Here is a 27,827-nt window from a genome sequence, read left to right on the forward strand (position 1 = left end):
TATAAACAGAAGAGCACTCATCACATTGCGACGCGCCACTGAGTTTGGTACTGCTGTCAGTCCATCTGGGTCTCGGTTGTAAGTAAAAGCATATAATTCATACCTATTCTAAGACACTTGCTACACTCGCTGTTAAGTCGGTGTTTTAGGCAAAAAAGGCACAAGCAGGGACTGCCGAGAATCTGAAATATACGCGTGAAGCCCTACATGTCACAGCGACACACAGTCCTTGACGGCAAGGTAAGTCACTACTGAGTGCAGCCAAGGTTATAACAAGGCCTCGACTTTTTCAATTTCACATATTCATGATATTTCATACACGAAACCAGGTCACTTGTTAACAAGTGACCTGGTTTCGTGTATGAAATATCATGAATATGTGAAATTGAAAAAGTCGAGGCCTCCTCGTTTGAGCCTCAGGCCTCTAACGGTCCCCGCCAAACAGTACGGAAATGTAGCATCGAAACTTCACTTTGCCTTGACATATTCCAGGACATTGTGTGTTTCGTGATGAATTCTTCACTTATATAACATTACAACATTGTAGTATGGAAATTTCTTATTTACATGTAAATTATGTGACTTAACTTTTGGTAAAATCATCATGTAAGTTTATTACGCTTAAATATTTCTGAGCAAACTGTCAATCTACGGGGCATATCTAACCCTCCGAATTGATGCGGTTCCACAGCCCACAACTTTCCCAGGGAAAGTGTAGGTCGCCGGGTAAAGTTGTGAGCTACTGAACTGCAACCGCCCTCCGGACATCCTTGCCAATGTAAAATTTATAGTGAACACAAGCTGCTTTTGAAAGACTCTATAGATAACATAGCGACGCGAGCGATCGGACCATTAATGTTTCCGATACGATGTTTACGAGAACACGACTATTGAATTGTGTTCTCCCAACCGTATACTACGTTGTAGTCCGTCTGTGGAGTGTCATGTAGCCTTGACCCTACGCCATAAGAAGATTAGTCGCAATAATTGCAGCACACGGGCCGTGCGCCGCCTTTTTTCTGTCGTGTTGGCCTGGCTGTGCAGCCGCGCTGCTCCGTACCATTAAACATCATGACAGAAAAAGCCGGCGCACGGACCTTGGGCTACAATTATTCCCGGCAATTATTGCAGCTACTCCGCCATTATTATAATTATGGAGCCTATAGGTTACAACTCCATCGCTCTCGCTTACTTTCTTCGTTGGGGACTCAACACATTTAGAGTAGGACATCTCGGTTGCGACATAGCGAACCCTATGGTCTATCGGAGAGGTCATAGACAACAACACAACACGAGAAAAAAAACAGGAATTAGTCAGTGATTGTGATTAAAATGTATTCAAGAAATGAATGTTTTCATTAAAAATGTAATACAGGGAGTGAATTATTGTGGATGGAAGTCTATAAATCTAATATTGTATTTGAAAATGTTGTAAATGGTGGCAAAGCCAATACACCTTTTGTTGCTAGTAAGTATCAGGAAACGGTCAGTGCACAGGTAAATTTTACTAGGATTTTCCAAGCCATGTTACTGCTTGGGTTCCCCAGGGGATGCCAATGCAATTCTAATATGGACAGCCGAAATGTTACCAGAGTACTCAAGCCACTTACATATATCTCCAAAGCATAGCAGAAACACTGCAATACTATTGGTAAAGTTGGCAAAAAATGTGAAATTTGGTAAAAAAGATTTTGTTGTCAGTTTATAAACAACTGTATACGTACATTTAGCATTTCATACATTGTATTATAGCCATCAACGATAAAAGTGTGTATGTGTGTGGAGTGTGTGGTAGTCATCTGATAAAGGATTTCCCCAACCCTTTCACCACAATGGTTTGGCCCAAACCAATTGTTTTCAATGGTGAGCGTGGAGCAAAGTACAGGGAAACGGAGGTGATCAGGCTATACTTGCGGTTGTTGATGTTTAATCTGGAGATGATTGCCTTGATTGGTGTGTGAAGATAATGGATGTTTTCTCTCTCTTTGGGGTGATTAAACCCTGTCACCACAATGGTATGGTCCAATCCTATCTCAAGTTGGACCTGTAGACAGAAGCCACCGACTGTGATAAAATTAGTAATAGTAGCACTGGCAAGATCATTATTTGCTGAATGCCGTCAGGCTTGTGCTTGTTACGGTAATATTGATGATACCTTCGCCCTTGCTATCATGTGTTATTATTTTAATATGACCCTATGCATGAATTGTAATAATGGTGAAGAAATAATATTATGCAGATATATTATAAATATTGCATGACTTTTCACATTTGTATCCATTCTACAGGTAAGACACAATGGAAGTTAGTGTACAGGTGGGGAACGTCTCAGTTTCCAACGATGGCGGAAAATTGCAGCCGGCAAAGAAACAGCTTCCAAGCCTACTGAAACCTCATTTGAAGGACTACTGCCCAGCATCGAATCTAGCCTTCAACGAGAAAGTACGTCAGTTGATTTGCGAGGGCAACAAAGTGTATCACTTGGCATTCGGACAATCTCCTTTTCCCGTCACCCCGGCGCTGTCAAGGCGTTGCAGGAACATGCCAGTGACAATGCTTATTTACCTGTACAAGGTATGAAGTACATTACTGTTTACAACTTGTGTGGATCAGTGAGTTTAGAATCAAATTTGCATAATGGTAAATCAACATCAAACCCAAAAAAAAGACAGAAATTCACAGGGTCAGCTTTACCACTGTGAAATAGGTGCATTGGGATTTCTTTTGCTTATTCTGTATGAAATAATTTATGCAAAATTTTGAATTTTCAAATCTCTCTAAACCTTGCAATACTGTTTTTCTAATTGATTCTTTTACATTCAAAATGGATTAGCAAATTGTAAATTGTTAGTAAGTTTGGATCAACCATTGGATTCTGATTCCACACATTGACGTGACAGTGTTAGAAGTACGTTTTCCAAAATGGTGTATCCATTGTTTATTTAACACAGTTTCTTTTCTGAGGGAAAAAATATAATTCAATAAGTCGTGTTCAAATGGTGAAGATAAGCAATTCAGTGTGTTTGGTTTTCTGTCACATAGATCATATTAAAAACAGCATTAGATACCGCCATAGCATGTTCATGTGATTACTGTAGATTAAATTTTCGATTGTACACGTGAACAAATAGGTTGGTAGATTGACTATATGTGTATACATTCAGATGCCTGTTTTGATATTATCTGTAATGGCTGCGAATCTTTGACGGCAGTTTTGTAGAGGTTTTGTGTTGCTTTCATAATTCTATACCTGGTAAAACTCCAGCAACAGGATTTGTGAAAAAATCAATAAAAGTAATGCGCTAATGGGAAAGAAATTAGCATCTTATTGTGCTGGTAATGGACATTGCTAGACTGTGGCATCCAGCAAGGCATTCATTTACAGCAAGCAATACTTGCAGCAGGCCTTGCTGGAGGCAATCTAGGTCAGCAACTAGATCAACACAAAACAATGGAGAATAGTGAATATAGCCATGTACAAAAATATTTTTGTCTGAAAATTGCAAAAAGAACTTCAGGAGCTGTACGTGATTTGACTTACATGTTATCTTTAAAACATAAATAAAAGTTATAGATTGAACACGCAAGCAAAACCAAATGGCGTAATCAGCACGTATAGTTGTCATTCATTTTATAATCTCTGTAATTTCATCAGTTCCATGAAAGCTATCAATAATAGAATATACAGCACAGTTTGTTAAAATTGTATTTTCAACAAGATTATGATTTGCTATTTCTAATTTTTTCATTGAAACTGCATTGTTTATGGAATCAAAATTCGCACTAGTAAAATGTTAATTCGGCGTTTTGCCAACTGTACTCATTTTAACAGGTATACTTGAATTGAGATCAGCAATTTGTGAATTCCACTGTAAACTGGACGGACTGACAGACCTAAAGCCAGAAAATGTCATAGTAGGACCAGGCTCCAAGGAATTAATATACCTGATGCTTTGTGTCTTCAATGGAGGTATGTGTATCCATGACAACAGCAATATATTGACATATGCCTGCATAAATTATCTGTGATGTGGAAGTGATATATCTCACATGCAGACCTACTAAAAGTTACATCACGAATTCGGACATAATTAATCCTGTATCCCCCAGAAGGCTTAAATTCACAAATACCTGCCTGAATTTAGTCAAAAGTATGCTAAATTTTGGTGACCTCTAAAATCAAACTCAATCTTGAACAAGTTCTCTCTGTTTTGAAATATCAACTCTCCAATGTCACCAATAATCTTACCATGGGTGTGTATTTTTACGATATCAACATCACCCCAAACATAAATTACTGTAAGTTTTGAACTTGAGTTTCCATTATTTTTGGGCAAAGTCTGGATTGCAAACTAGACATTCAGCAAACTTCTACTGAGTGAAAAAGGAATTATTAAACAGAATTTTGTTTCTAATTGCCAAACTTTGAGCAAAGTTGTCAGACATGTGATGATTGCAGAATCGACAAACTTGTTCAACAATGACGCAATGTGTCGACCAACATCATAATATGTTATAGTGCACATGTCTTCCGGTACAATTTTGAAATGTGAATTCATCTTTACCAATGAAATAGTTCAAATACAATGTGTGTATGCTTTTAACGACCAGATACTTTATTTTCCATACCTTGTTGCATCACCATTCTTCAATGAACAGGTTAATAATTAATAGTCTATTTTATTACCAGTTTGATGAATGAACATTCTGTCAACCTTCAGTATTCAACATGGTCATACCTACAATATATTCATATTTCTTTGTGTTGAAATCTGTCAAACTGAGATATTAAAATTTTTTATAAAACTCATATATATTAAAAAAATGTCATATAAGCCATTAGCATCAAAATGTGCAAACAAATAATTTTTTTTTTATGAAGAGTTGCTTGACAAAGTGATTCTTTACAAATGGTTTCCAATTTTGTTTATCAAACAATATCTAATCTTCAAATCTTTTTTCAAGGATTATAAATGAGCACTGTGTACAGTTTCAGCTGCCAGGCTGTCACTGACAGCTTTCTGTAAATTTATCCTTGCACACAACATACATGTGAACCAATCAGTCAAGCTTTATATAAGTACACACATTGACAGAAAGTGTGGTATGGTATTCCACTTGAGATAAGGTACGTACATTAGGGGACGACTTCATTAACTCGCATGGTACCTGAAACCCGAGTCCTTGCCTGAGCAACTCAGGTGACAAACAGAAGACTTTTAATCCCCAAGGTGTGAATGTTCCATTGTTATGTTTATCTAATCCAGCTGGTGCCATTGTAGTGCCATTGTAGGAAAGGCAGGTCTGTGAAATTGATCCTCTAGGGAAGTAGGGTATTCCTAATATAATGGAGCCTTCCCGTAATGAGTACACGCCTTGAAATTGAAAACATTAAACTTTTGCTCAAACTTTCCTTACGCAAACTTTTCAACCATTCCCTGTCAAATCAAGAATAAATATTGTCAGTCACCATGCAGAATTTGGTAATGGAGAAACAAATTACCTAAAACTTACTGACAGTTAAAATTCAAAATGGCTGCCATCCTTGTGTTCACCCTTGAAATTTTGTAATTTTAAAAAAAATGAGACAGTAAAAAACTACTTATCAACAATATGAACCCCCAAACTTGGTAGACCAAAAAGATAATGTAAAAATTTGAGAGCCTGGATATCAGTCCCCAAGTTGCACTCTACCTTAAAATGAAAAACACATAATCAAATTGCGAAATATCCAGGTAAAATATTGTTATGCAAATCAGCGGATCAAGTAAATGTTGCCGTAGGTATGCATGTGATGGCACACTTTGCTTTGATGTGTGATGTTGATCTTGGATTTTAATAAAACATAGTATCAAATGGAGATTTATACAAATACAAATCCTATCCTAGTAGAGTGACTGTGTGTTCCAATGTACAATTGCCTCACACTTCACATTAAAGGAAAGGTCATTTGAAGCTGTATTGCAGTGTTTACACTGCATTATTTATACTAACCTCACAGCCTACAGTGGGTGTTTCAACCTTATGATTGTAGATTGACCTCCAAGGGTAAGACAAATATGCAACACATATCACATTGATGGTAGAGTTAGCATTCTTAAAATTCACCAAACAGTCTTCAACACAAAATGGCATAAGTATTTACCTCAGGTCGTTCATGACTAGACGGCAGAATTCTTACCAAACAGCCAAGCATTTTTTGATTGGTGTAGAGATTTTCTGTTGTAATTGGCATATCTTGCTTATGGCATTAAATTCCACATTTAACCAGTCATGGTCACTGAGTAACTTTCTGTTTTCTTCCTGGAAGAGTCTACTGATCTTGTTATATATTATGCATTCATATCGGATAAATGCTTGTTTTGAAACTGAAATCATGTCATCAAACTCCGTGAAAGAGACAAACAAAATGTTCCACTCAGCTGATTTATCTTTCAGCCGAAGACAGTGACCCACAGCTCAGATTCGTTTGCAGAGTCTATATATTTTGGTGAAATTTTATCATTATTATTGCCGTGGAAAATATAAAGTAGATTTGATATGTTCAATTTGCAAGACAAATGAAATCGCCCGGTATGAACAAACACAATCATTGATTCAGCAGTAAGAAAAATTGTATTGATTTTTAATAGTGACATTTTTGGAAAACAATTCAAAACCAGCAAGGGTAAAAGTTAATTTAACCTTATTTTTTTTCCGATTTGATGACCAGAGCCATGGTCCAGCTTAACTGTTCTTAATAAATTTATTGTAGTTTCCAAACTGACTAGTAAATTAGTAATATAAACACTGAGGTCAGATACATTAGAATATGAAATATGTCTCTGTTTTTTTTGAAATCTCACCTTAATTATCAGAAAATCATAAAAGACTCTAAATATATTAATAATATCGTACATCTGTACATGGACATCTGTCTACTTGCGGTCTGTTTACATTGAAAATAGATTAGAGGGTGTATGACCTCTGACCATTGCCATAGGGATGTGACCTCTATTTGCATACGATGCAATGCATCAATTTCAAAGGTCAGTGAAACTTTCTCAAGATACAATTCCCTGACCACTTTCTCAGTATCAGAGTTATATTTCAAGTGATGGTCACACGACAACAATTACTATGATACATTTTTTAAAAATGTAAACACCTGATTGAAAAGTTTCACAAGATTTTAGCAATATTCTATTTAACCTGGTTATTCAGACCACGTGTACAGTAACCTTTAAATGAACTTTATACAGAGATGGATGTCTGATTGATGCTGATCAATACTCCACCAGATCCTTCATTGGCTAGTTGATCAAATCATTTGAAGGGTGAAAAATGATCCAGTGAATGTGATTATATCTGACCTTTGACCTCAGCTGAACTGTGACATCGGTATTGTGAATGTTACAGCTGTTGAATCCTCTCTCATATACTAACTACACCATTGGTTGACATCAGGATACAACACCATTCTTAGATATTTGTTATGATGCCAATATGTGTGCAACTGTTTAAAATTGTGAGCAAAAGTCGATGAGTGCAATATTCTTGCAGTTTGCTGCTGTTTGCAGGTTTTTGGTGAGCTTAGCCTTGGTCTGTTGAAGGGACGTTTAGCTTTCAAAAGTTGTGGAAAACATCTAAAACGTTTTCAAAGCTTTTCTTTGACATTCTCATGTGCAAGTTTCAATTTTATCCTGCTTAGCTCACTCATTCACTTTTGACTGTTAATGAACAAGAATAGGTTGATGTAAAATAAATGTGTCTGTTATTAGTTTAAATGACTCTTGGTCTCATCCCAAATCCATTTGTTTTGCTGCTGTGCTATTAAATACCCATTAATAGATAAGTAGCAGAGAAAACACATTTACAAAAGTCAGTATTCTAACTTTTTATGGAAACAGGATAGGAAACTGACCTTTTAAAAATGTTGGATAAATTTGCTACCTTCCATAAAACCATTTAGCAAATTTCACAGCTTTGGTTTCAATAATATATTATATTATGTTTAATATTAACAGATTTTGCATCCTATAGCAAAATGACAGAGTAACTCTTTTAATGTACACCAACTTCTCTTGATAATGCTTGGTAAAGATTATTTATATTTTATGCCACAGTGTTTCTTAAATTTCTTTTGCATTTATTGTTTTCCCAAACAAGATGTTATGGTACTGTCTCCCTCATGGACCACGTATAAACCACAGTCCCAGCTAGCCGGGCATAAGGCTATTGTGATACACACAAAACAGGAGGATGAGTGGCGGCTAACACCAAGTCTTGTAGAACAGGTGAGAATAAAGCACAAACAAACACACAGACATCATCATCACCATGGTAACCATTGCATTGCTTGCTAATCTTGAATTCAGAAAAGGAGATTTTCTTCACTTCTAAACAAAGTCATTTAGCTTCAGACAGTTATAGCATTAATGCAAAATTATATTGTCACTAGAATTAAAAGTGTTTGTGATTAAGCAGAGGATCAATAGCTTTGCTATTTCTGTATTTTTCAGGTTGTCATGGAAAACAAACTTAGTCCACATCGATTACTGATAATGTGTAACCCTGACAATCCAAGTAGGTGCAATGTTTTCAGCCTGGTAATATTGATATTATGCAAAAGTTTATGATGTTATCCAGAATGTCTCATTGCTACTTTCATTATGACATGATATCGCAGTATGAAATATCACATCATGACATCACATTATGGTATCTGATCATGAGTGTGATATCACATTATGTTACATGGTTTAAGCGCATGCATTATTCTGTTGTGAGTGTGATATTACATTATATTACATGGTATAAACGCATGCATTATTACATCTTGAGTGCAATATGATATTGTGAATGTGATATTACATGATGCATTATTTCATTCTGAGTGCAATGTTGAAACATATTACATTCCTGGAGAAAAATAATCCTTGCAAAAGTGAGATATTGTATTGTTAGTGTGATATCACAAGTCTACCAGTACATCGTATTTTCAGTGAAATTTCACATTTTGATTACATTGTAGCTTTTACCGTTGAAAATGTAAATTTGTTATTTCTGTATATAAGTCAGGACGTTTATAAATGTTTGTATGTGTTTGTTTATTCACTCATGGTTTGTTTGTCCACGGTCCCTCCACAAGAGGGACCGTGGTTTGTCATTTAATTGTCACATTTTCATCAATGTCAGACTATGGTGTGTGTTATAAGTTAGTTGTTATGTGAAGCCTGAAAGTAGCAGAGTCTACATTGAAGAGAAAAAATTTGGGAAACCTGACCATGTGTCCAGTGTGTAACTTCATGAAATGCCAAAAAGTGATTTCTGTTAAATTTGGTTCCCTTACTATTTCTGTAAACAAAAATAGAAAAGTGGGTATTGATGATAGCTACTTTTACAATTATCATCGAAAGAGCAACAACCATAAATGGAGAAGAGAAATTATCCATCAGTATAATTAAGTACACTGAAAAAATTACTGTCTGTGCAAAATTGCAAATTCATTTGCAAAATCTGAAATTGATGAAATGTAGTATGTGTACAAGCAAAATGGCAAAATTACCGTGTTTCACAGCAACGTCTAAAATTTACATACACTGTTTCTTCATTATCATCATTGCAATGTGTGCCAGGGTGTTTTTGTCATGTAAGAAGTAACAAGGACAATCAGTGTTGGGTGAAACATTCCTTTCATCATGGTACAAAAAATCTTTGTACTCAGAACTGCAGAGTCGATGGTTCAGTCATTTCTATGTCATCGAGTTTTACAACCTCTTACAATAGAGCCATAGTATAAATGTCATGCTGACCCAGTTTGCACTATGTGAAACTTTGCCATTGCAATTTTTTTGGCCTAGTCGCCTTGAACTTGATCTTTTTCACTTGTGTTTTATGTCCTCATCCTTGGTACAACGTCTCGTTTTCAATGACAAAAGATGGACTGCATAAACGTAGTATGTGCCTCGAAAGTGACAGACTTAAACGTGCTCAAACTTTCCTCAAGGAATCTTTCAACCATACTGTTCTCCAGAATAAAAATTGGGGGTCACTGTGGAAATTTTGGTACTAGCAAAACATGTTACCTAACATTTACCGATATTTCAAAATCAAAATGGCAACCATCCCTGTGTTAAGTCTATGGGAAAAAGTAAAGGTTTTACTTTCGAAAAAATAAATACTGAAAATTTTCTTACTCCAGTAACTTTGAAATGAGCACTACAAGCGAGAGATCAGAAAGGAAGTGGTATAAAAATTTGAGAACCAGAATGTCTGTCCCTGAGGCGCATTCTACCAAAATACAGGAGCAGTTTGGACAAAAACAACAAAACAAAACCAGTCATATAGTGTGAATGTTTACTTTGTGAAATGTTTGCTTGGTCAAAGAAGGAAACATCAAATGCAACTCTGAAATCTGCATTCAGATTTTGACATTTGAAAAATCTCTTTTTGTGGTGAAATTTTAAACCTTTTAATAAATGAAAAGAATTCTCAATGAGAGTTTCAGAATCAATGAGGAAATTAAAATTACTCGTAACTAAATTTCAGGATTGCTAAATCTTTGATCAAGCATAAAACTGTTGTTGTGAACTCATTACTATAGAAGCAGTTGACACTATTTTCCTCTTACAGCTGGCACCAGTTATCAAGCCCATCACCTGAATCAACTCAGGTTGACTCTCTCATTTTATTCTTCTATATATTCCTGTAGAAATCTCACTAGCATTGTATGCACTTCATTCTCAGTAACATCATTCTGATATCAGTTTATACTGTGTAAAAAATTATTTCTTGGACACGTATGAGGACCGTACTATGACAAAAACACAATACTATGAAAATTTGACTTTTTGTGTCATCTTCTGGACTGAAATTTCCTTGAAAGTTTGTATATTGTGTATTTTTTTCTTTTTTGTCAAAGGTTATTTTAGCACACTGCCAAAAACTACATTTGAAGTGTGGTTTACAGACAAATTAACAACGCTTTGAGCTGAGGTGAAGGCACTTAACAGCACAAAATGTGCATTAATATTTTGACTAACAATTTATTAAAAAATCTATAACATGAATCACCTGGTAAGGTATTCTGAACAAATTTATGAGAAATTTCTAAAATATGATGCCTGTTGACAAAATGTTGCGTAACGGTGTTTTAAAATGTAAGCTTCTAAAAAGTTATGAATTTTGCGCAGAGTCACAAAAAATTAAAATATTTCTCAGAAAAGGAATTGTTCAGAAAGTAATTGTATGCTCTCTTTGTCATACTAATTTGATTTTACTTTTCTTCATTTACAGTGAAGTATTCAGAAAACATAACATCATTGTCTTGAGTGATGAAATCTATGCAAGACTTAGTTTTGAAGGAAAACATGAATCCATTGCTAAGGTAAGAGAGGAAATTTGACATAATTTGATGAGATGTTTTCAGGGGAGGGGTTTAATTGCCATTTGAAAGTTATCAGAGACCAGGCATTTTAGAGACAAATAGTTTTGATCATTAATGATAAAATTCACTCCAAAAATTTAAATATGCATTATTTGCCATGATTTGAACAAATCTGTATGAGATCATTCCTACAAATTTAACAGATTATGAAAGTCTATCAATGAAAAATATATTTGACAAAAATTACAACAAGTACCTTCAATGATTTAGACATATAATATATATCATCATTTGTAAATATACAGATTTAGAAATATTATGATAACAAATTTGAATCAATCCAAATTTTTACAACTGGTGGAATATACTGTACGTATAGACATAATAATACCATTTAATACCAATACTGGAAACCCAAGCACTCTGAATGATGCAATCAGGGTTTTAAAATGTAGTTATCTGTAGCAGCTATCCAGAGATTGTGATGTCATCAGAAAGGGGCAAACAATTGTATAGCCCTACATATCGTACGATTGCAGTTTAAAAGGAAAGCAAATAAATGGATCTGAAATAGCCATTGTGTGGTTTTCTATTTGGCTGATTAGATTGTGACCTACACTCTGTTGTGCTGTGTACTCGAGATTACTCTAGGGTAGAGCAGCCGTGCTGTACTATACTCCAGTTTGCACCCAACTAGGGCATACAATGTCATACACCTATGGTGACCTATAGAAGGCAGCTTAAGTGGAAGGCAATCAATTTTATTTTCCTGTCTTTTCCTCGGAATGGAAAGTATAAGATCCTGTAGCTTCCCTTTTACTAAGAACTGAAGACGTGACAAAATAAAATATGCAGAGGGTTTTACAGTCCATGTTTTAAAGTTAGAAAGGCAATTTAGTCACAATTCTCAGGCCTTTGTTAGTCATTTATGATGTACTTGTGTTACTCAAATGACTCAATTTATAATGAAATATTGCGCCATGCATCAGATGTGTACTTCAGCGTCTAGGTGCATAAATAACTTGTTTGCATAACTAGGGCAACATTCCAGAGAATTATGTTATCAAAGGATTGTAATTGAGGTCTTGTGTGCAAACTGTTAATACTCATCAAGCAATGTGCATTGTGTTATCTCATAAACTGTTATCTGTACAAATTTTAGATGCTGCCGATGCAGAACTGTATCATTGAGTCTCCACTATATCCCTTACAAGCAGTGACTAAGATAAGAAATAAAATGATTGCACAGAGAAGTTGAGATAATTCTCTCATCACATCTCTATTAAAATCAGCTAAAAGTGACAAAACTCTGAAATAGTATTTGTGATATCCTGTTGGGACATTGATCATACCTGCAGGGGCAACTGTCACACAGATCAACAGTTCACTGAATTAAAACAGTCGTCATCGGCAAATAGTCACAGGGTCATCCAGATGTTTCTTAATTTCTTGCCACTGAAAACATTTAGCCAAGACTAGGATCAGGTCAGGGTCTGTGATCAGATTAACCCAAATATTTGAGAAACCCAAACAAGTTAAACAGGTCATAATGGGCGATCCTTAATGTGCAATTCTCTCATTGTAATGTTGCAGTTTTATCCGGAAGGAACCATTTTAAGTACGGGTATTTCTAAGTGGGCCAGTGCAGGCGGTTGGAGGGTGAGTTGTCAAGCATGAGTATTGACATTATATTTGATAAAGATATACATACAAAGAATAAATTGCAGTGATGCTAGAGGCTATATATACCTTAATAGTGACAGACGTTATCATATTAACCCTTTGAGCACTGTAATTTTCTCCCACTAAAATTTTAGTGCGAAATTTTACCAATTTTTATGAATTTTTCTGTATTTTTTTCATAATTTTGGACCAAATAGACATCACATTTCATTGGCTACACTTTTTTCTCAAAATTTTGGCAAAAATCTGAGAAAAATTGACTGGGGTTTATTTTACAAAGGGAACAAAAATAGACTTTGGCGCTCAAAGGGTTGATGTTCTGTTAGGAGCAGTACTCAAGCGAAATGTTGCATGGTTCCCAGGGTACCACCTTGACATAATGATCCAACTATATGAGGTGAAATCAGAAATGGTACCAGGGTTACCAAACCATTTGTCTTTTTCCAAACCTCAGGAAAAACGCTTACAAAAAACTATGAAAAAGGTTATTTTATTTGTTTCAGCAGAGTTTTAAGAAGAAATATTTAATTGTATTTTAGATATTGTAATAAATATAAATTAAGAAAATGTTGATTGATCTAAGTTTGATTTGCTATGATATGCGAGATGGATTGAGATTCTCCAACATAAAAATCTACGTTTCACAACTGTACTTTTGCCAGCGCTATCACATGTTAATTTGTTTATTTGTGTTTACATTCAGTTAGGGTATCATATTTATCCAGACAAACTGAGTGAAATGAGGAAGGCAGTGGCCAGTGGTGCTAGCCATACTTACTCATGTGCGCCAGCCCCAGTTCAACATGCTGCATTATGGGTAAGAATTTGAATAATCGCACAGTCTTCCTGAAAGAGAAACAATGCCATTATTGATTTGTGTCTGCATCTGTGCCAAGGTCATTAGCCTGTAAAACATTAAAGAACGTGTTATGGTAGCTGCAGAAGCACATTCAATACATTGGAAATATAATTGTCATTTTTATCAAGAGCACTCAATACAAGAATGTCTGGCCAATGCTCAGTATATTTGAGTGATGTATGGGCAAACAAATACACAAACAAAAAACTTGGCATTGAAATCATACATAAAGCAAATATTGCATTTTCACAGCTACTGGTATGTATACGGAAACAATCTTCCCCTCAAAGAATAACTATAAATTGTGACTTCATCCTGAAGCATGTGTGACACCCTACAAACCTTTTGATAAACAGAGAGATTTTTCTCTTTCAGTTGTACAAGTGGACAGATGAGGTTCAGGACTATGTTCTTCATGAGAGAAGAATTCTACACGCTGTCGCACTGTACACATTTAGGTGGGTATGTCTTCTCAATTCTTGGTAAGAAATTTGAAATGTTACCATCATACTAAAACCTTCGTATTCTGTAAATCATGTATATCCAGGTCTTTGAATGAAAACAAACTCAAAGTGACACAGAATTGGAAACCAGTGTTTCACTCACTGACTAAAATAAATGCTAAATTAAGAGACAATCTTTTTTCATTTGGAATAAAAAATTCATCAGTAATCTTGCATGATTTATGCATGCTCGGAAAAAAACATTATTATTTCATCAAAATTGATAGCAGCAGAAGTAAAGAATAAAAACTTTTGTATGATATTTCAGAAACCCCAGTTACTCATAATACCACAGCATTAACACTCAGTTAAAATGACAACTGTCACTGTCATTGTTTTTAGAGAATTGACATCCGTTGGTGTCAAGGTTGTCATGTCAACAGCTGGTTATTACATGTTTCCAAACTTTGAGATTCTGAGACCAGCTTTGAATGCCAGAGGTATAACAACAGGTAATCAGATGTGTGACGCAATCATGAATGAGGCATCTGTCGCTGTAAGTAAACGAAGTGTCAATATTGTCCAATGTTATACTGGGGTTAACTTTTCTGCCGCTGTTTTCCAGTCTTACAATATGAGTATTCACCCATCTGCTGATAACATTAGTATTCAATAAATTCATGAAAACATTTAATATTGAAGTCAATTGAAACGATTAGTTCGATTTCCAAACCCTAAAAACTTGGTTCCCTTCCCAGAAATGTCATGGTAATGTAACATTTGGTGAGGGTATCCCCAGTTCTCTTTTGATGCTACGATTCTAAATCTGCAAATTTCACCGTAGTCAAATTCATGTCCAGGTTTCAAATGTATGGAGGTTTCCAACATTCTGAAACAAACCTAAAACTACTCAAGTTATAAAGCCAGACTTTTCAGTAGACGTTGCAATGATAAACATCTTCAAGACAATCAAGAAAGGACAGAGTAAAAGGATCAACTTACACACACCAATTGTTACTTTGCAGTAATACAGGCCTGGAAATGAAAAGTTTTATATTTTTGTCCAAACTGTCCTCACAGGATACTTTTATACATTTCTCTTACATAAAATTAAAAGTAAAGTTTGCAAGTCACAGTACAAAGTTTGGTATTTGAAAAACAAACTACTTGGAATTTCCTGGTATAGGAAATTCTAAATATGGTGTGTACACTCGATGGGAAAAATTAATTTTCAGTGTCCTCAAAAACATGACGGTTAAAACTCCAGTTACGACACAGGCTTCAAAATCAGTCGACAAAAACAGCAACCCAGAAATATAAAAGTATTGTGAAAATCTGAGTGTCGAAATAGCTGTCCTTAGGTACTATTAATTGTGAACATGTTTTTTACCACTGTTCAACTCTACATCTCAAACATTGACTTTTTTTAAAACTCACTTACAATAAATGAATAATTTGTATTCTTCTTTCTTACTGTGATATCAACAGCTTATGGCAGGTGGCCCTGCATTCCTACGTCCAGTGGATGATTTGACTGTTCGACTTTGTTACATCAACTTTGATGGTGGGAAAGCTATGCAAGCAAGCAGGAAACGCGGTACAGAAGGACCACTAGATGATGACTTTGTGGTAGAGCATTGCAGAACATTGATGGAAGCAATTCAGGTAGAGATAATTAGGTTCCAGTCCAACAAGCCACACAAACTTGCAAAAAATTTGCATAAAAATTACTCACTAAAATCATATCTCTTTCCCTTTGTTATTGATATTCTGATTTGACATGAGCTTGAGCAGAACAACAATTTGTGGTAATTTGACGGCTGGGCTGCCAACCAACAGCATTCTTATAAGATTGTTATATGATCGTAAGACAACTTTTGTAAGGCTTACCAAATAAGTTATGTATTACTGGGAAAAAAGTTACTAGTTTCAGCATGCAATAAAAAATGAGATCCATTTTTAAAATCGAGAATTCAGATACGTATGACAGTTTACTGATTGTCGAGTAGCTGGGGCAATCTGTAGGTGTGGAAATTTTATTCTTGCTGAGTGGCAACTTTAAAAAAACACTAAGGGGTAGGAGGCAGTAGGATTTGTTTTTGTCAGGAATCTGTTGAGGTAGATGGTATGATGTGTATGGGAGAAACAGCGGACAGCAGCAGGAGTTTTCCTGGCTTGAAGCAAGGAGAAACTTGTTGTTGGGAAGAGAATATTTGAACCAAATCGTAGAAAAAGAGGGTAGTTGGGAACAGTTCGCTTTCAAATTCCTCTCAAAAGTTTACGTTTGTCCAAATGTCGTAGAATAGTATAGTTACATGTAAAAACATGCCTTGGTATAGCATATTGTTGTACCTCCATGCATCTTGGAATATTAAAGCTGCTGTGCTGACCCCAAAGTTGCAATGTGCTTGACGCAGCCCACAATAATGTAAACAAAGTTTGCAGGTGTTAGATCAGATATTATGTCATGGTTATTCTGGGTTGATAACATAAATTATGTCATCACTTTATTATCTGTTGTCTCTGTATAAAGTTTGCAAGAAGGTTTGTTATGTAGGGCACCGCTTTGGTGAGTGGTGTGCTAAGCTGCCATAGTTGGCGTCGGAATCCATGCAAATTAAAATTCAGTGGCAGCCAACAATGCTGTTTGTGCTAAAAGCTGTTCTCAGGTAATTTCTTCTCAGGTGGGCGGGCAATTTTGCTGTACCAGCAGGTGGGAAATGGATGGTCAGGCAATTTTATCTTATTAGCAGTTAAGGCAATTTTCAATCTTTTGCTGAGCTCAGCAGGCAAATTGAAAAAAGACCAAATAGGTGGGCAAGGTATGATTTAGTTGATTTCAGGAGTTTGACAATGGAATTGGAAAAGCATAGGGCAAAGAGATGGCAGTTGGGACTTTTGATCAAGGTTTTATAGTTTGGAGGTGTGGAAGCAGGGAGATTCATGGCTTGGTTGTGGATGTGGGGGGGGGGGGGGGGGAAACTAGTGAGGCAGAGAGGAAATTTTCAAATTTTCAAATATTTTCCTCTCCAAATTTCAGTTTTTTCCCCCAAATACATTAGAACTCCACAGCTATAGGTAACAACACTGGCTACAATGTCTCAAAATTGGCTTGTTGTTTGCCCCGGAAAGTTGACAACACTAAAATCAAAGAGAGCAGCACTGTCCGTTTGAGTATGTCCGAATATTCAGTGAACCCATTGATATGATGAAAGAGTCTGGTACCACAGTAAACAAACATGCACATCGGATGACACCTTGAAACTAATAAGTTGTGATCTCTCTGCCAAAAGTTGGCAAGGGTTCAAAGGATGACTGTTTTTGGATTACCAAGGTTATCAGATATGTATATTATTCACTTGAGCAAGGTAGATTGTAATCAGATGACTTTAATAGATTAAAGTATAAACCACAAAATAAACTCACATGGAATGTGCTAGCTGCAACCAGTCTTCTGGGCAACAAATTTCATGAACTTAAATCTGTAATCGGGTTAAAAAGTATATTTATGAATGTAGGAAGAAACTCAAAATTGTACTAAACAAAATTAAATGAGCAGTCTTGGTTTCACAGCCATGAGTTAAAATTAAAGTACCTTGATGTTATAGGTTTCCTATCTGATTAAAATCCAATGTAGAGATTGGTCAGTCTTTACGTCATAATCGTAATGTTTGGTGTTTATTTCTGTGGTCCTCCCCTCTATTGAGTGTATACGCCCTCCCCATGGTTTCAGATGTTTGGCGATATGATGATATCCAGGTGATATCTTGTAATTGCATCAGAACTCATGTATTGAGGGGAGGACCAGGGTGACAAACACCGCAATAGGACAGAGTGACACATATCCTCTCTGTCCATGTTTTTGTATAATCACTTATTCCTTGGAATATTGAGAATGTCTTGAGTTTGCCTTGTTGTATCTTCCAGGCTCTGAAGAAATGGGTTGAGACTCAGCTGGATTCTGAAAGAGAATGAACTGTGAGAAGAGAAGACAAAGAAATCAGTCTTTTTGCAACTGAATGATGTAACCAATTAGCAAAAACACTGACCAGGAGTTCTATTCTGGTTCTTTTGCTATTTCAGTCTCCACTTTACCTTCAAATATTGATGCTCTTTTTCCACAAAAACTCTATTATGACATTTTTATGTCGAAAATCTAAATATTTTAAGACAAGCTGATTCCACGTCCATGTGGTTGAATGTGTGCAATGGTGATTTGGTAAATCCTCTACCAAACATTTCTTACAGAATGATTGTATCTGCTTAAAGTCAAACCTTAAATGCTTATTAGTCCCAACGGACACCGTCTGGGGGGCTTAAAGGTTTGGTCATGTCCGTGCGTCCGTTCGTTCACGCAGATATCTCAGAGACCCCTGGAGCGATTTTGTTCAAACTTGGTACAAGGATTATTAATTATGCCATACATATGCACGTCGATTTGATTTACGATCTGATTTAATATGGCCGTCTGGCGGCCATTTTGTTTCCAGTATTTGATGTCTGTGCATATGTTCACGCAAATTTCTCAGTGATGCTAGGAGCAATTTCATTCAAACTTGGTACATAGATTACTCTATATGTTATACATATGGACATTGATTTTTGTTTTGATCTGGTCTAAAATGGCTACCTGGCGGCCATTTTGTTTCCTATATTTGACGACTGTGCAATCGTTCACGTAAATTTCTCAGCGATGCGGGGCGCGATTGCATTGAAAGTTGGTACATATATTAATACATATATTAATCCCTATCACATATATATTTCCTTCCAGTAAGCAAATGGCGTGCAAAGATATGTAGCAGTTTCTTATCAATTAATTGCTTATTTGCATATTTAATGAACTTTAGTAATTTGGCTTGTATGTCAAGAAATAGTTCAGCAAATTTCATGAAACTTGGTACAGATGTTGAGCTCAAATTGCTTTAACAGTGAAAAAGACATTTATCAGTGTCAAGTTAATCAATTTGTAATTGCATATGTAGTGAACTTTCCTAATTAGAGTGATATATCCACAAATACTGCGTTAAATTTGATGAAACTTGGTACAGATTTTGATCTCATATGTGTTATAAATACAAATCAATGACACTTAGTGGTATCATTTATATATATAAATTAATTGTTAGTTTGCATTTACATAATGGATTTTATGAAATATGGTACCGGTGATAATCTGTCAGTGTTAGGATGCAAAAATGTTTGGCAGCATCCTGTCGATTAACTACAAATTGATTCATTTTAATGACCTTTTGTAATTAGTATGGCAGCTTACAGTAGTCCTCACAGATAATTAACCCTTTTCCTGCCAGACAGTATCAATTCCCCATCAGCCAAGTCAGTAAAAAGCGGTTTTGAGCCAAAACACGACGTATTTTCACCCACTTGGCTTGGTCTGTTATAGCATCTTTAGTCCAAAAAAATCAAGTTAACAGTATTTATGTTTTCAACAGCCTTCAAATGTACAGTATTATGTTAAAATACACCATATGGAATATGTTGTGTTTCATTAATTTTAACCATCTTGACCTGGTGGTGAAATATGGACTTGGCAGGAAAAGAGTTAAAGAACCCATTAACAAGTGGGGACTATGTCATTGTCAATGACTTGTTTCAACTAAAATGTTTTGAATTATATATTTTGTTAGTTTCACAATGTCAAAATCTTGCAATAGGACTGTCGAAGATGTACAGAATAGAAGATTCATAGTATGAAACGACGCAAGAATTTATTTTTTGGTTATGACTGCTAAAAGAATGAAAAGTACACTAAACTTTAGGTGACATGATGTTTCATAAAAATTGCCACATCACCGTCTGTTCAGAGTTCTGGAATCAGATGTTGATGATAATTCTTCATTTGGATGAGCATTGTGGCCAAATATCTCCTTTCAGTTTCTGGGCCATTTCCATCCATAAAGTAATACAGTCTCACACTGGTCAAAATGTTGAAAATTCTCCAACAGACAAAAAAAATCACCATTCTCTGATATCCTGATGTCTTTTGGTGAAAATAATCATCAAACTGGATCCTACATTCTTCTACTGTTCAGAGTACAAAATCTATTTGTCATTCACCATCATTTGGCATAAAAGAAAACACCAATGTTGAAAATCAATGAAGTTCACACTGAATAGATATGTGTTTGGTATATCTCAGCAGTATCTTTCCTATCTGGAAAAACTCCAAAATCTGAACCGTACTTTGTCTGTTAAACTGATCTGTCACAGGTCAGCCACAGATAAATCTTTGATTGTCACAGCCTTCATTGTGAGAGACTATCTCTATTCTGAAAAGCTAGAAAGGAGTACCCCTAAGTTCTTTGTCATTATCAAGATGGCCGCTAGCTACTTTTTAAAACAGCAGGTGCTTTGCACAACAAAATAATAGCAGATTGGTCGATAATATTGACTTGTAAAACATGATACCTGATTTGATGAGAACAGTCGCATGAATGTAAATGGACCAATTAAAACAGCTGTCTCTCAGAACAATACTGGAAGATGCAAGTTCGTTGCAACGCAGAAGATGAAAAGCAGTGGAATCTAGTGACCATCGTCTCTTTTCAACTTTGCTGATTTTTCAATTGTTTTCTTTGATAGATTTGATGTTGAAAATCAGGACCACTTCTACTAACAGCATTTTGAGCATACAGAATTTTTATTAAATACTCTCTATTTACACATCAAATTTAACTTCAAAGTACATGACTTGTAGGCTGAAGTTCATCCAGTGACCTTATTTGACTGTGCAAGGGAATTTATTTTGTTCTTTGTCACAGCCAGTCTGTGCAAACAGGGTCATAGATTGAAGATATGATTACAATAAAAAAGCTGGTATCAAGTGTGAAATCCTTCAAAGATGTGTAACACTTTGGCTTTGGAAAAAACAAAAAATTCTAATGATAAAACTGAATGCCTTGGCACAATAAAAGCATTTTGTTGCTAAATGCGACACACAACACCAGCTTTGATGCTATGAAAAACCAGAATCCCATATTATAAGCTTCTTTCATTAGTTGTTGATAGATATGTATCTTGTTTTCCGAAATGTTATATTCTGCAATTCATGAAAATTGCTGCAAAATCTTTGTCATGGGTTGAAGGATTTTCGAAGACTTGTTTTGGCTCATCTTGATTTTTTTATGTAATGCAGACAGTGCAATGGTATCTGAATGTACAAATTGTCAATACTGAAGACGTTACTGATAATTATTAAAATACTGATGGTAAAATTTTCCTGTGTCACTTTGTTTCTTCTCCACCTCCTAATCTCTTCCATCGGTTCTAGGAGTGTCACCCCTGGACACTTATTACCATACGTGACTCCAAGCATATCCCTAACCTAATAGGCCCAGCTGGTGGGTAGCAAATGTATTGGTGTTTCAACATGCTTTGGAGAACACAGCAGCAACTTTCAGTTGACAAACAAAACAAAAATTCTGAAAAAAAATTTGAAAAGTTGCTGCTTCTGGCCCTTGAAGAGCTGAGAATGCGTAATCAATGCATGGAACACAGCCAAGGACAAGCACACATTCAACTCTGACTTTTAATCAAGTTGGCAACATCGTGAGCCATTTTAAATCAAGTTGGTGACATCTTTACTTAGTCACAATCTCTCTGAGATTTGCCATTCAAAATATTGGTTTCTCTCTGCCAGTTCAAACATTGGCTACATGTCAAATATTTTGTGGGTGGTTGCCTAGATCTCCGTATGTGCATAATACTGCGTGCAAATGTCTATATAGTTTTTCCTTTTGCATTGTTGATATGTAGGTGTTAAATTCAGGGATGGATGGCTGTTGATGTACATATTTACAAACTACAGTCCTGAATATGAAAGTCATCATTGTAGATATATGGCTGATTTCAAAGACTGTCACGCTTATTAATCTGCGTAAATAAATATTTGAAATTTTTGATAAGATTTCTGGAAAATTATATCAAGTATGAAAACTTTCTTAGTGCCATATGCTTTGCTGAAAATTATAAAAATCACATTTTAAAGGCTCTGGCTGCGGCAACCTGGTATGATAAAGTTCCAAAAAAGGCAAAATTTGTCAAAATTTTTGCCTGCAACAGCTCAATCTGTGCCTGTAATGCTGTACTTTGCAGTAAAACTGTGTGGTCGGTGCTACTTGGTTAAAACATGATTGACAGAGACTGTGATATTTCAACCAAAGTAAATCTTCATGTCATGTACACGTAACATTATACAATTTTCAAATACTGTAAGGTCATCAGAGATACTTTGCAAATAATTTGAGAAAAGGAAGCATGAGATATCTTGATGCTGACAGTGTTGATAGAGTAAATTATTGTATCAATGTAATAACACATGTAAACTTCTCCTTTGCAAAGTTGCATGAGAACAACCACCTGCTACCATGGTAACATCACAGTAGAGATTACCCATAATTCAATGTGATTTGTCTACACAGATATAGATCTATGAAAACTGACAAATCTCCTTTTTTGTACAGGAACTTCAACAGAAATTCTTGTGTTATTGATGGCATAGTTTCACGCTCTAGTAATTCTCACACCAGAAGAGATGGTTTGTGGGAGGTGATAGCAATTTGTGAAAGGTTCACATGAAACTAGTTGCACTAATTTTGCCTACATAATTTACAGAATGGATCTTGCAAATGGAGTCTACATGGTAGCTCTCACATGAGAACCACCTCGATTGTACCAAGTTTCTGAAAAAGTAATATTTAGAGTGCCCGCAAATCCTGATTATCAGTGAACTTTATCATTCAATTTTTGACATTATCAGCTTTTTCAGTAAAGTTGAAGAAATTATTTGAATTAAAATATCTGTAAGTACAAATCACGGAGACTCATTTACCTTTCTCTACGTGCTATGTAACATAATTATTGAATCCATCCGTGTAAATCTGATTTGTCAAAGTCTTTTTGGCCATCATGCTGTGTGGCATGACTCGCTACTAATGACTGCATGACCCCCAAGATTGGGAGGATACAAAAATACCCTCCCCCTCCCCTCCGAAAGAAAGCTGAACCATTTACATAAAATACTACATTGGGACAAACTTTGTAAAAACATGACATACATAAAATCAATTTGTGGAATATATGTTATCTGGCAGTTATCATAGACAATCGTTGTCAGCACAAAACCCAATGAACTCTTTAGCATTGCGCAGTAACAAATGAAACTGTCGGCACAAAATGATATGTTTATACAAAATAATTACAAAATGGAAAATAAGACTAACATACGAATCACTATTTGTGTTCAAAGTCCAGATTTCATCTTCTCATAGTGATGTAACATATTTTACTTTAATTATCTTTAATTTTTCCTGCATGCTACGATAAGTTCAATGCATTATCCACAATGCAACTCATTCGGCCAATATCTGACTTGATATGTGTTCATCATTTGAACACAAGTCTACAACTTTTTTGCATTTTCTGCGGTACCACACAGTTTGAAATCAGTAGCCTTAACAGACCTCAACTGGATAGAGGTGAAAGTTTGATACAAGAAAATTAAAATACAGACAATTCCAAAAAAAGAATGTAAAGCTAACATCCTTTGACAAACAAAATTCATGAACACACATTATGGCAATGAAGTTTAGACTGTTATGTCTCTGTCATCATACTGACTGACATACAGACAAACATGCATTATCAAATACTTCTCTGTTTCTATGCTTCAAACAAAAAACTAATCTATACTTCTCTGTTTCTATGCTTCAAACAAAAAACTAATCTATACTTCTCACCACCAATGCACAACAAAAATAGAACAAAATACATAAATGAATATATGGACAGAATTTTGTTCTTATAGCCCATATCAAATTCCGATGTTCGGAAATCTGGTAATTTATATCTTATATCTGTTTTGATCTAAAATGTTTCACCCCCTTGACAACTTTTGAATGTAAATTATTTTCTGTACATTTTGCTTGAAATTATCATCCCGTGGGCAAAGTTGGAAAATCCACCATCACCGTTTTGTGTACATTATTACCTCGAATCCTTCTATTGGTATGATCTTTAAATTTCTGAATTTTAAAAAAATTCCCAGAGGAGTATTTAATCTGGTCAGATGAATACACATTTTGTCCGGATGATCGATCAAAGCTTCTGTAATATGTCTCATTGTCAATACCTAGTAAGTTGAAACTTGCATCTTTTTACAATCTATTTTAACTTCCACGTATGTCCTACCATAGCTATTTTGCTGCAAAATATCTGATGATTTATGTTGTTTAAATTTGTGGCAGATTTCAGAATTGAGGACAGTTTGACCTTTGACACCATGACAAACAAATAATTCTCGCAAAATTGAAATAGTGTTTCAATCCTATGATAAGATGACATACTTAAAACTATGATCAAAGTTTGGGACAAAAATTCAAACATACGTCCTGTTGATGAAAAAATCTTTAAAATATTTTTTTTATATAAAAATAACGAGAACAACATCACATACAGGTTAAAAAATGGTTTTTTTTCAAGTAACAAAATTTGTTGTTTTCATTGCATTTCAATATAATTAAAATCTGGAGAAATATACAGGATTGTCACCAGAGCTTTGGTGGCAAAATGGCAGCTACTCTGAATGACACAGTCATCTCTGACCAATGGTAAAACAAAAACAGATACATAAATCAAAGGGGGATATTTGCACTTCACAAATAAGATCACCATATGACGCTAACACAGAGCACTAGATAGATGATGAAAATTGTTTGAAATTGCTTCTGATGTGTTTGGAAAAACATTGATGTGCCTGATACAGCTACTTTTTTAATGACGGAAAACAAAAATATTGCTTATATGGACACAACATCAAATTCATGTCGGCCAGTAACACATCCCAATATTTAAAAAAGAAGTGTGTAACACTGATGAAATGCCAATCACTTCACATCATGTATCGGTGGGTGATGATTAAATTTGATCAGCTGGTCAGATTTGCCAACCATTGACAGAAACCATAGAGTCAAATGTATAAAGTAAAAAGTTATCTAATTTGAGGGGAAACCTGTGCTACATATTTACACAGCATTGTGGATAAACGAGGAATGGCATGAATTAAAATGTGACCTGTGGACAGGTAGTGTTCATTTGCTGGTCAATATTGATAAAATGATACTTTTGAAAATTGTGAATGCCTTATCTACTTGGCAAAGTAAAAATATAATTTTGGTCTTTGTTTAAAGCTATTTTTGTATTTGGAAAAGGAAGAAAAAACAAACCAAAGAGGGAATGCAACTTAGAATTCAATGAACTTTCACCTACAATCAGTCTTTCACAATACTTAGGATTTACAATGGCAGGAATAATGAGATATTTACTGGTTATCTGCATGACATACAAAAACAATCGACCGTTCCATTATTTCACAGATATAGGCATTCAAATATAGCTTTAAAAATTAGTTTTTAAATTATATGCAAAAAATGTCAGTGTTTCGAGGACATTCCAAATAAATCTTATCTCACCAGCCTTGATTCAAACAACCACCCCTCTGCATGAATGGTATAATCGATTCCAGACAGAGAGTTTCACATCCCCTTTAGCTACAGTAAGCATGCCCTCAATATAACATTAACATGTATTGGGTACATATATGCATCACTGGCTTCCTTAACCCTTTGAGTGCTGCAATTTTTTCTACCAGACTTTTTGTGCAACAGTCTACCAATTTTTATGAATTTTTCTGCAATTATTTGGATACTTTTAGACCAAATGGACATACCTTTTCATTGGCTACAGTTTCTGATCAAAATTTTTGGGAAAATCTGAAACTATAAATGTCTGAAACTGAAAAAAAAATGTCTGCGTTATTTTTCATAAAGGCAACAAAAATTGGCTTGCACTCAAAGGGTTAAGATTTTGAAGATTGTTTCACATGTTTATAATTTGTTTTCAACATACGTTAAAGTCTGAAAGACTTTTGTGGAGTGTAACAGACTTGCAAGAACATAAAAGTTAAACCATTTTGCTGTTTTTGTAAAAGTAACCTTCATTGGCTGCTAAGACAGGTGCACCATGAATACAGTGCACACATTTGCATAACTACCCTCCTACATTCAAAGAAAATCTGCACAGAGAGGCTAAATTTTACAAACTTGCATATCACTGCAGCCTTACCCAGGATGCTTTGCAATGATCAGGTCACTCACTACTATTCTAGAAGGAAGACAACGAGAGAGGCAGAACCTCTGTGGTAAATACAGATGATTGTCAAGTCAGTAAACTGTAGAAATTACAAAGTTTTAAGTCTCATCACACCAGGTCACTGTGCCATTTTTACCCTTATAATCACTGGACATTGGCATATTCCTATATTTTTCACTTGGATGGGTAAAACTATAAGGGGGGGGGGGGACAGTGTTACTTATTGTAATGCGTTTCATGACTATACAAATTTTTCTAGTTTGGAAAATATTTTGAGAAACTGACCACAAAAACTGTTTCAAGACAAAACATTTCCCATTTCGGAAAATATGAAGAGCAAAGAAGAATGGTTTGATAGGGTTCTGAATTGGCAGAGGTAAGATGTATGGATATGATGACTTAAAACTTAGTAATTTCACATGAAATTATACACACAACCAGCCATTTCACTTGGGCAGTTGTTAATTGGATGTGTATTAACAAAGGTTTGCGTAGTACTTCAAATAAACTTTCCCTATTTAACATGCAAAGTATGATAAAATATCACTCCTGAAAAAGTTACTCTCATATCGTCAACTAAATTACAAATTTCAATAAATACAATTCTAAAAATTTGTTTGGTAATTGCATAAAGTATTTACAAATCAAAGATGACGTCATGGTTGGTTATGAGGACTTCGACCACTGTCTGCTGGAATTTCATGTTGCCGAGACTGGCCAGGGATTCTGCGTCCGGTGACCGTAGCAGTGTAGGGCCAAAGACAACACCAAGGTTTTCAGCTGTCATCAAGTTCTTGTTCTTGTATTTTGTGACACTGCAAGAAATGTTGAAGAGATATCAATGTTGATGATACAGTGACTGGCAACTCTGCTTATGTAGAGAACAGACTGCACAAATAATACATACTTCTTGCAATTGATCGAATTCAAATACAAAAGTGGTAATCTGAAGAAGTAATTCTAATGTTATAAAAACTTAAGGAAGTATGTGCCTCGAAAGTGAAAGACTTAAACTTTTGCTCAAACTTTCCTCAAGGAATATTTCAACCATTTTCTTTCAAAATTAAGAATAACAATTGGTGGTCACCGTGCAAATTTAATAAAAATTAGTGGTCACTGTGCAAATTTTGATACTAGAGAATCAAAGTACCCAAGATTTACCGATATTTGAAATTCAAAATGGCTGCCATCCCTGTGTTAACTCTAGTGAGAAAAATAAAAATTTTAGATTTTTGAAAAACTAAGATGGTGAAGTTTTTTACACCAAGAGCTTTAAAATGAACCCCTACAAGTGGTAGATCAGAAA

At 35.3% G+C, this 27,827-nt stretch overlaps 2 protein-coding genes across 6 annotated transcripts in view; one reads left to right on the forward strand and one right to left on the reverse strand.

The window, feature by feature from the left end:
- On the forward strand, nt 1-21,590 carry LOC139116770 (aspartate aminotransferase-like). 3 transcript variants are annotated; one of them, XM_070679418.1, is made up of 13 exons: nt 1-240; nt 2,289-2,574; nt 3,833-3,970; nt 8,149-8,276; nt 8,502-8,565; nt 10,615-10,654; nt 11,278-11,368; nt 12,962-13,027; nt 13,755-13,868; nt 14,286-14,368; nt 14,756-14,909; nt 15,842-16,018; nt 18,281-21,590. In XM_070679418.1, exons 3-13 carry the CDS (start codon nt 3,949-3,951, stop codon nt 18,326-18,328), a joined length of 987 nt encoding a protein of 328 aa, XP_070535519.1. In that variant the 5' UTR covers nt 1-240; nt 2,289-2,574; nt 3,833-3,948; the 3' UTR covers nt 18,329-21,590. The 3 variants fall into 3 exon arrangements, with proteins under 3 accessions (XP_070535519.1, XP_070535521.1, XP_070535520.1); XM_070679419.1 differs by having other exon boundaries at nt 4-78; XM_070679420.1 differs by lacking the exon at nt 12,962-13,027.
- Nucleotides 20,996-27,827, reverse strand: part of LOC139116769 (N-chimaerin-like) — a 69,196-nt gene continuing 62,364 nt past the window's right edge. For all 3 annotated transcript variants that reach the window (XM_070679417.1, XM_070679416.1, XM_070679415.1), the window contains one exon: nt 20,996-27,336. In XM_070679417.1, coding sequence (XP_070535518.1) covers nt 27,159-27,336 — 178 coding nt within the window. In that variant the 3' untranslated portion in view covers nt 20,996-27,158. The remainder of the gene's footprint in view (nt 27,337-27,827) is intronic.

Source organism: Ptychodera flava, chromosome 18 (genome assembly GCF_041260155.1).
Source record: "Ptychodera flava strain L36383 chromosome 18, AS_Pfla_20210202, whole genome shotgun sequence".
Classification (NCBI taxonomy): Eukaryota; Metazoa; Hemichordata; class Enteropneusta; family Ptychoderidae; genus Ptychodera; species Ptychodera flava.

Excerpts from the sequence above, each read along its gene's own strand:
- LOC139116770 (XM_070679418.1), top strand. The coding sequence starts at position 3,949 with ATGCTTTGTGTCTTCAATGGAG. Across the intron at positions 3,971-8,148 it reads GCTTTGTGTCTTCAATGGAG|ATGTTATGGTACTGTCTCCC; the intron begins GTATGTGTATCC and ends TTCCCAAACAAG. Across the intron at positions 13,028-13,754 it reads CCAGTGCAGGCGGTTGGAGG|TTAGGGTATCATATTTATCC; the intron begins GTGAGTTGTCAA and ends GTTTACATTCAG.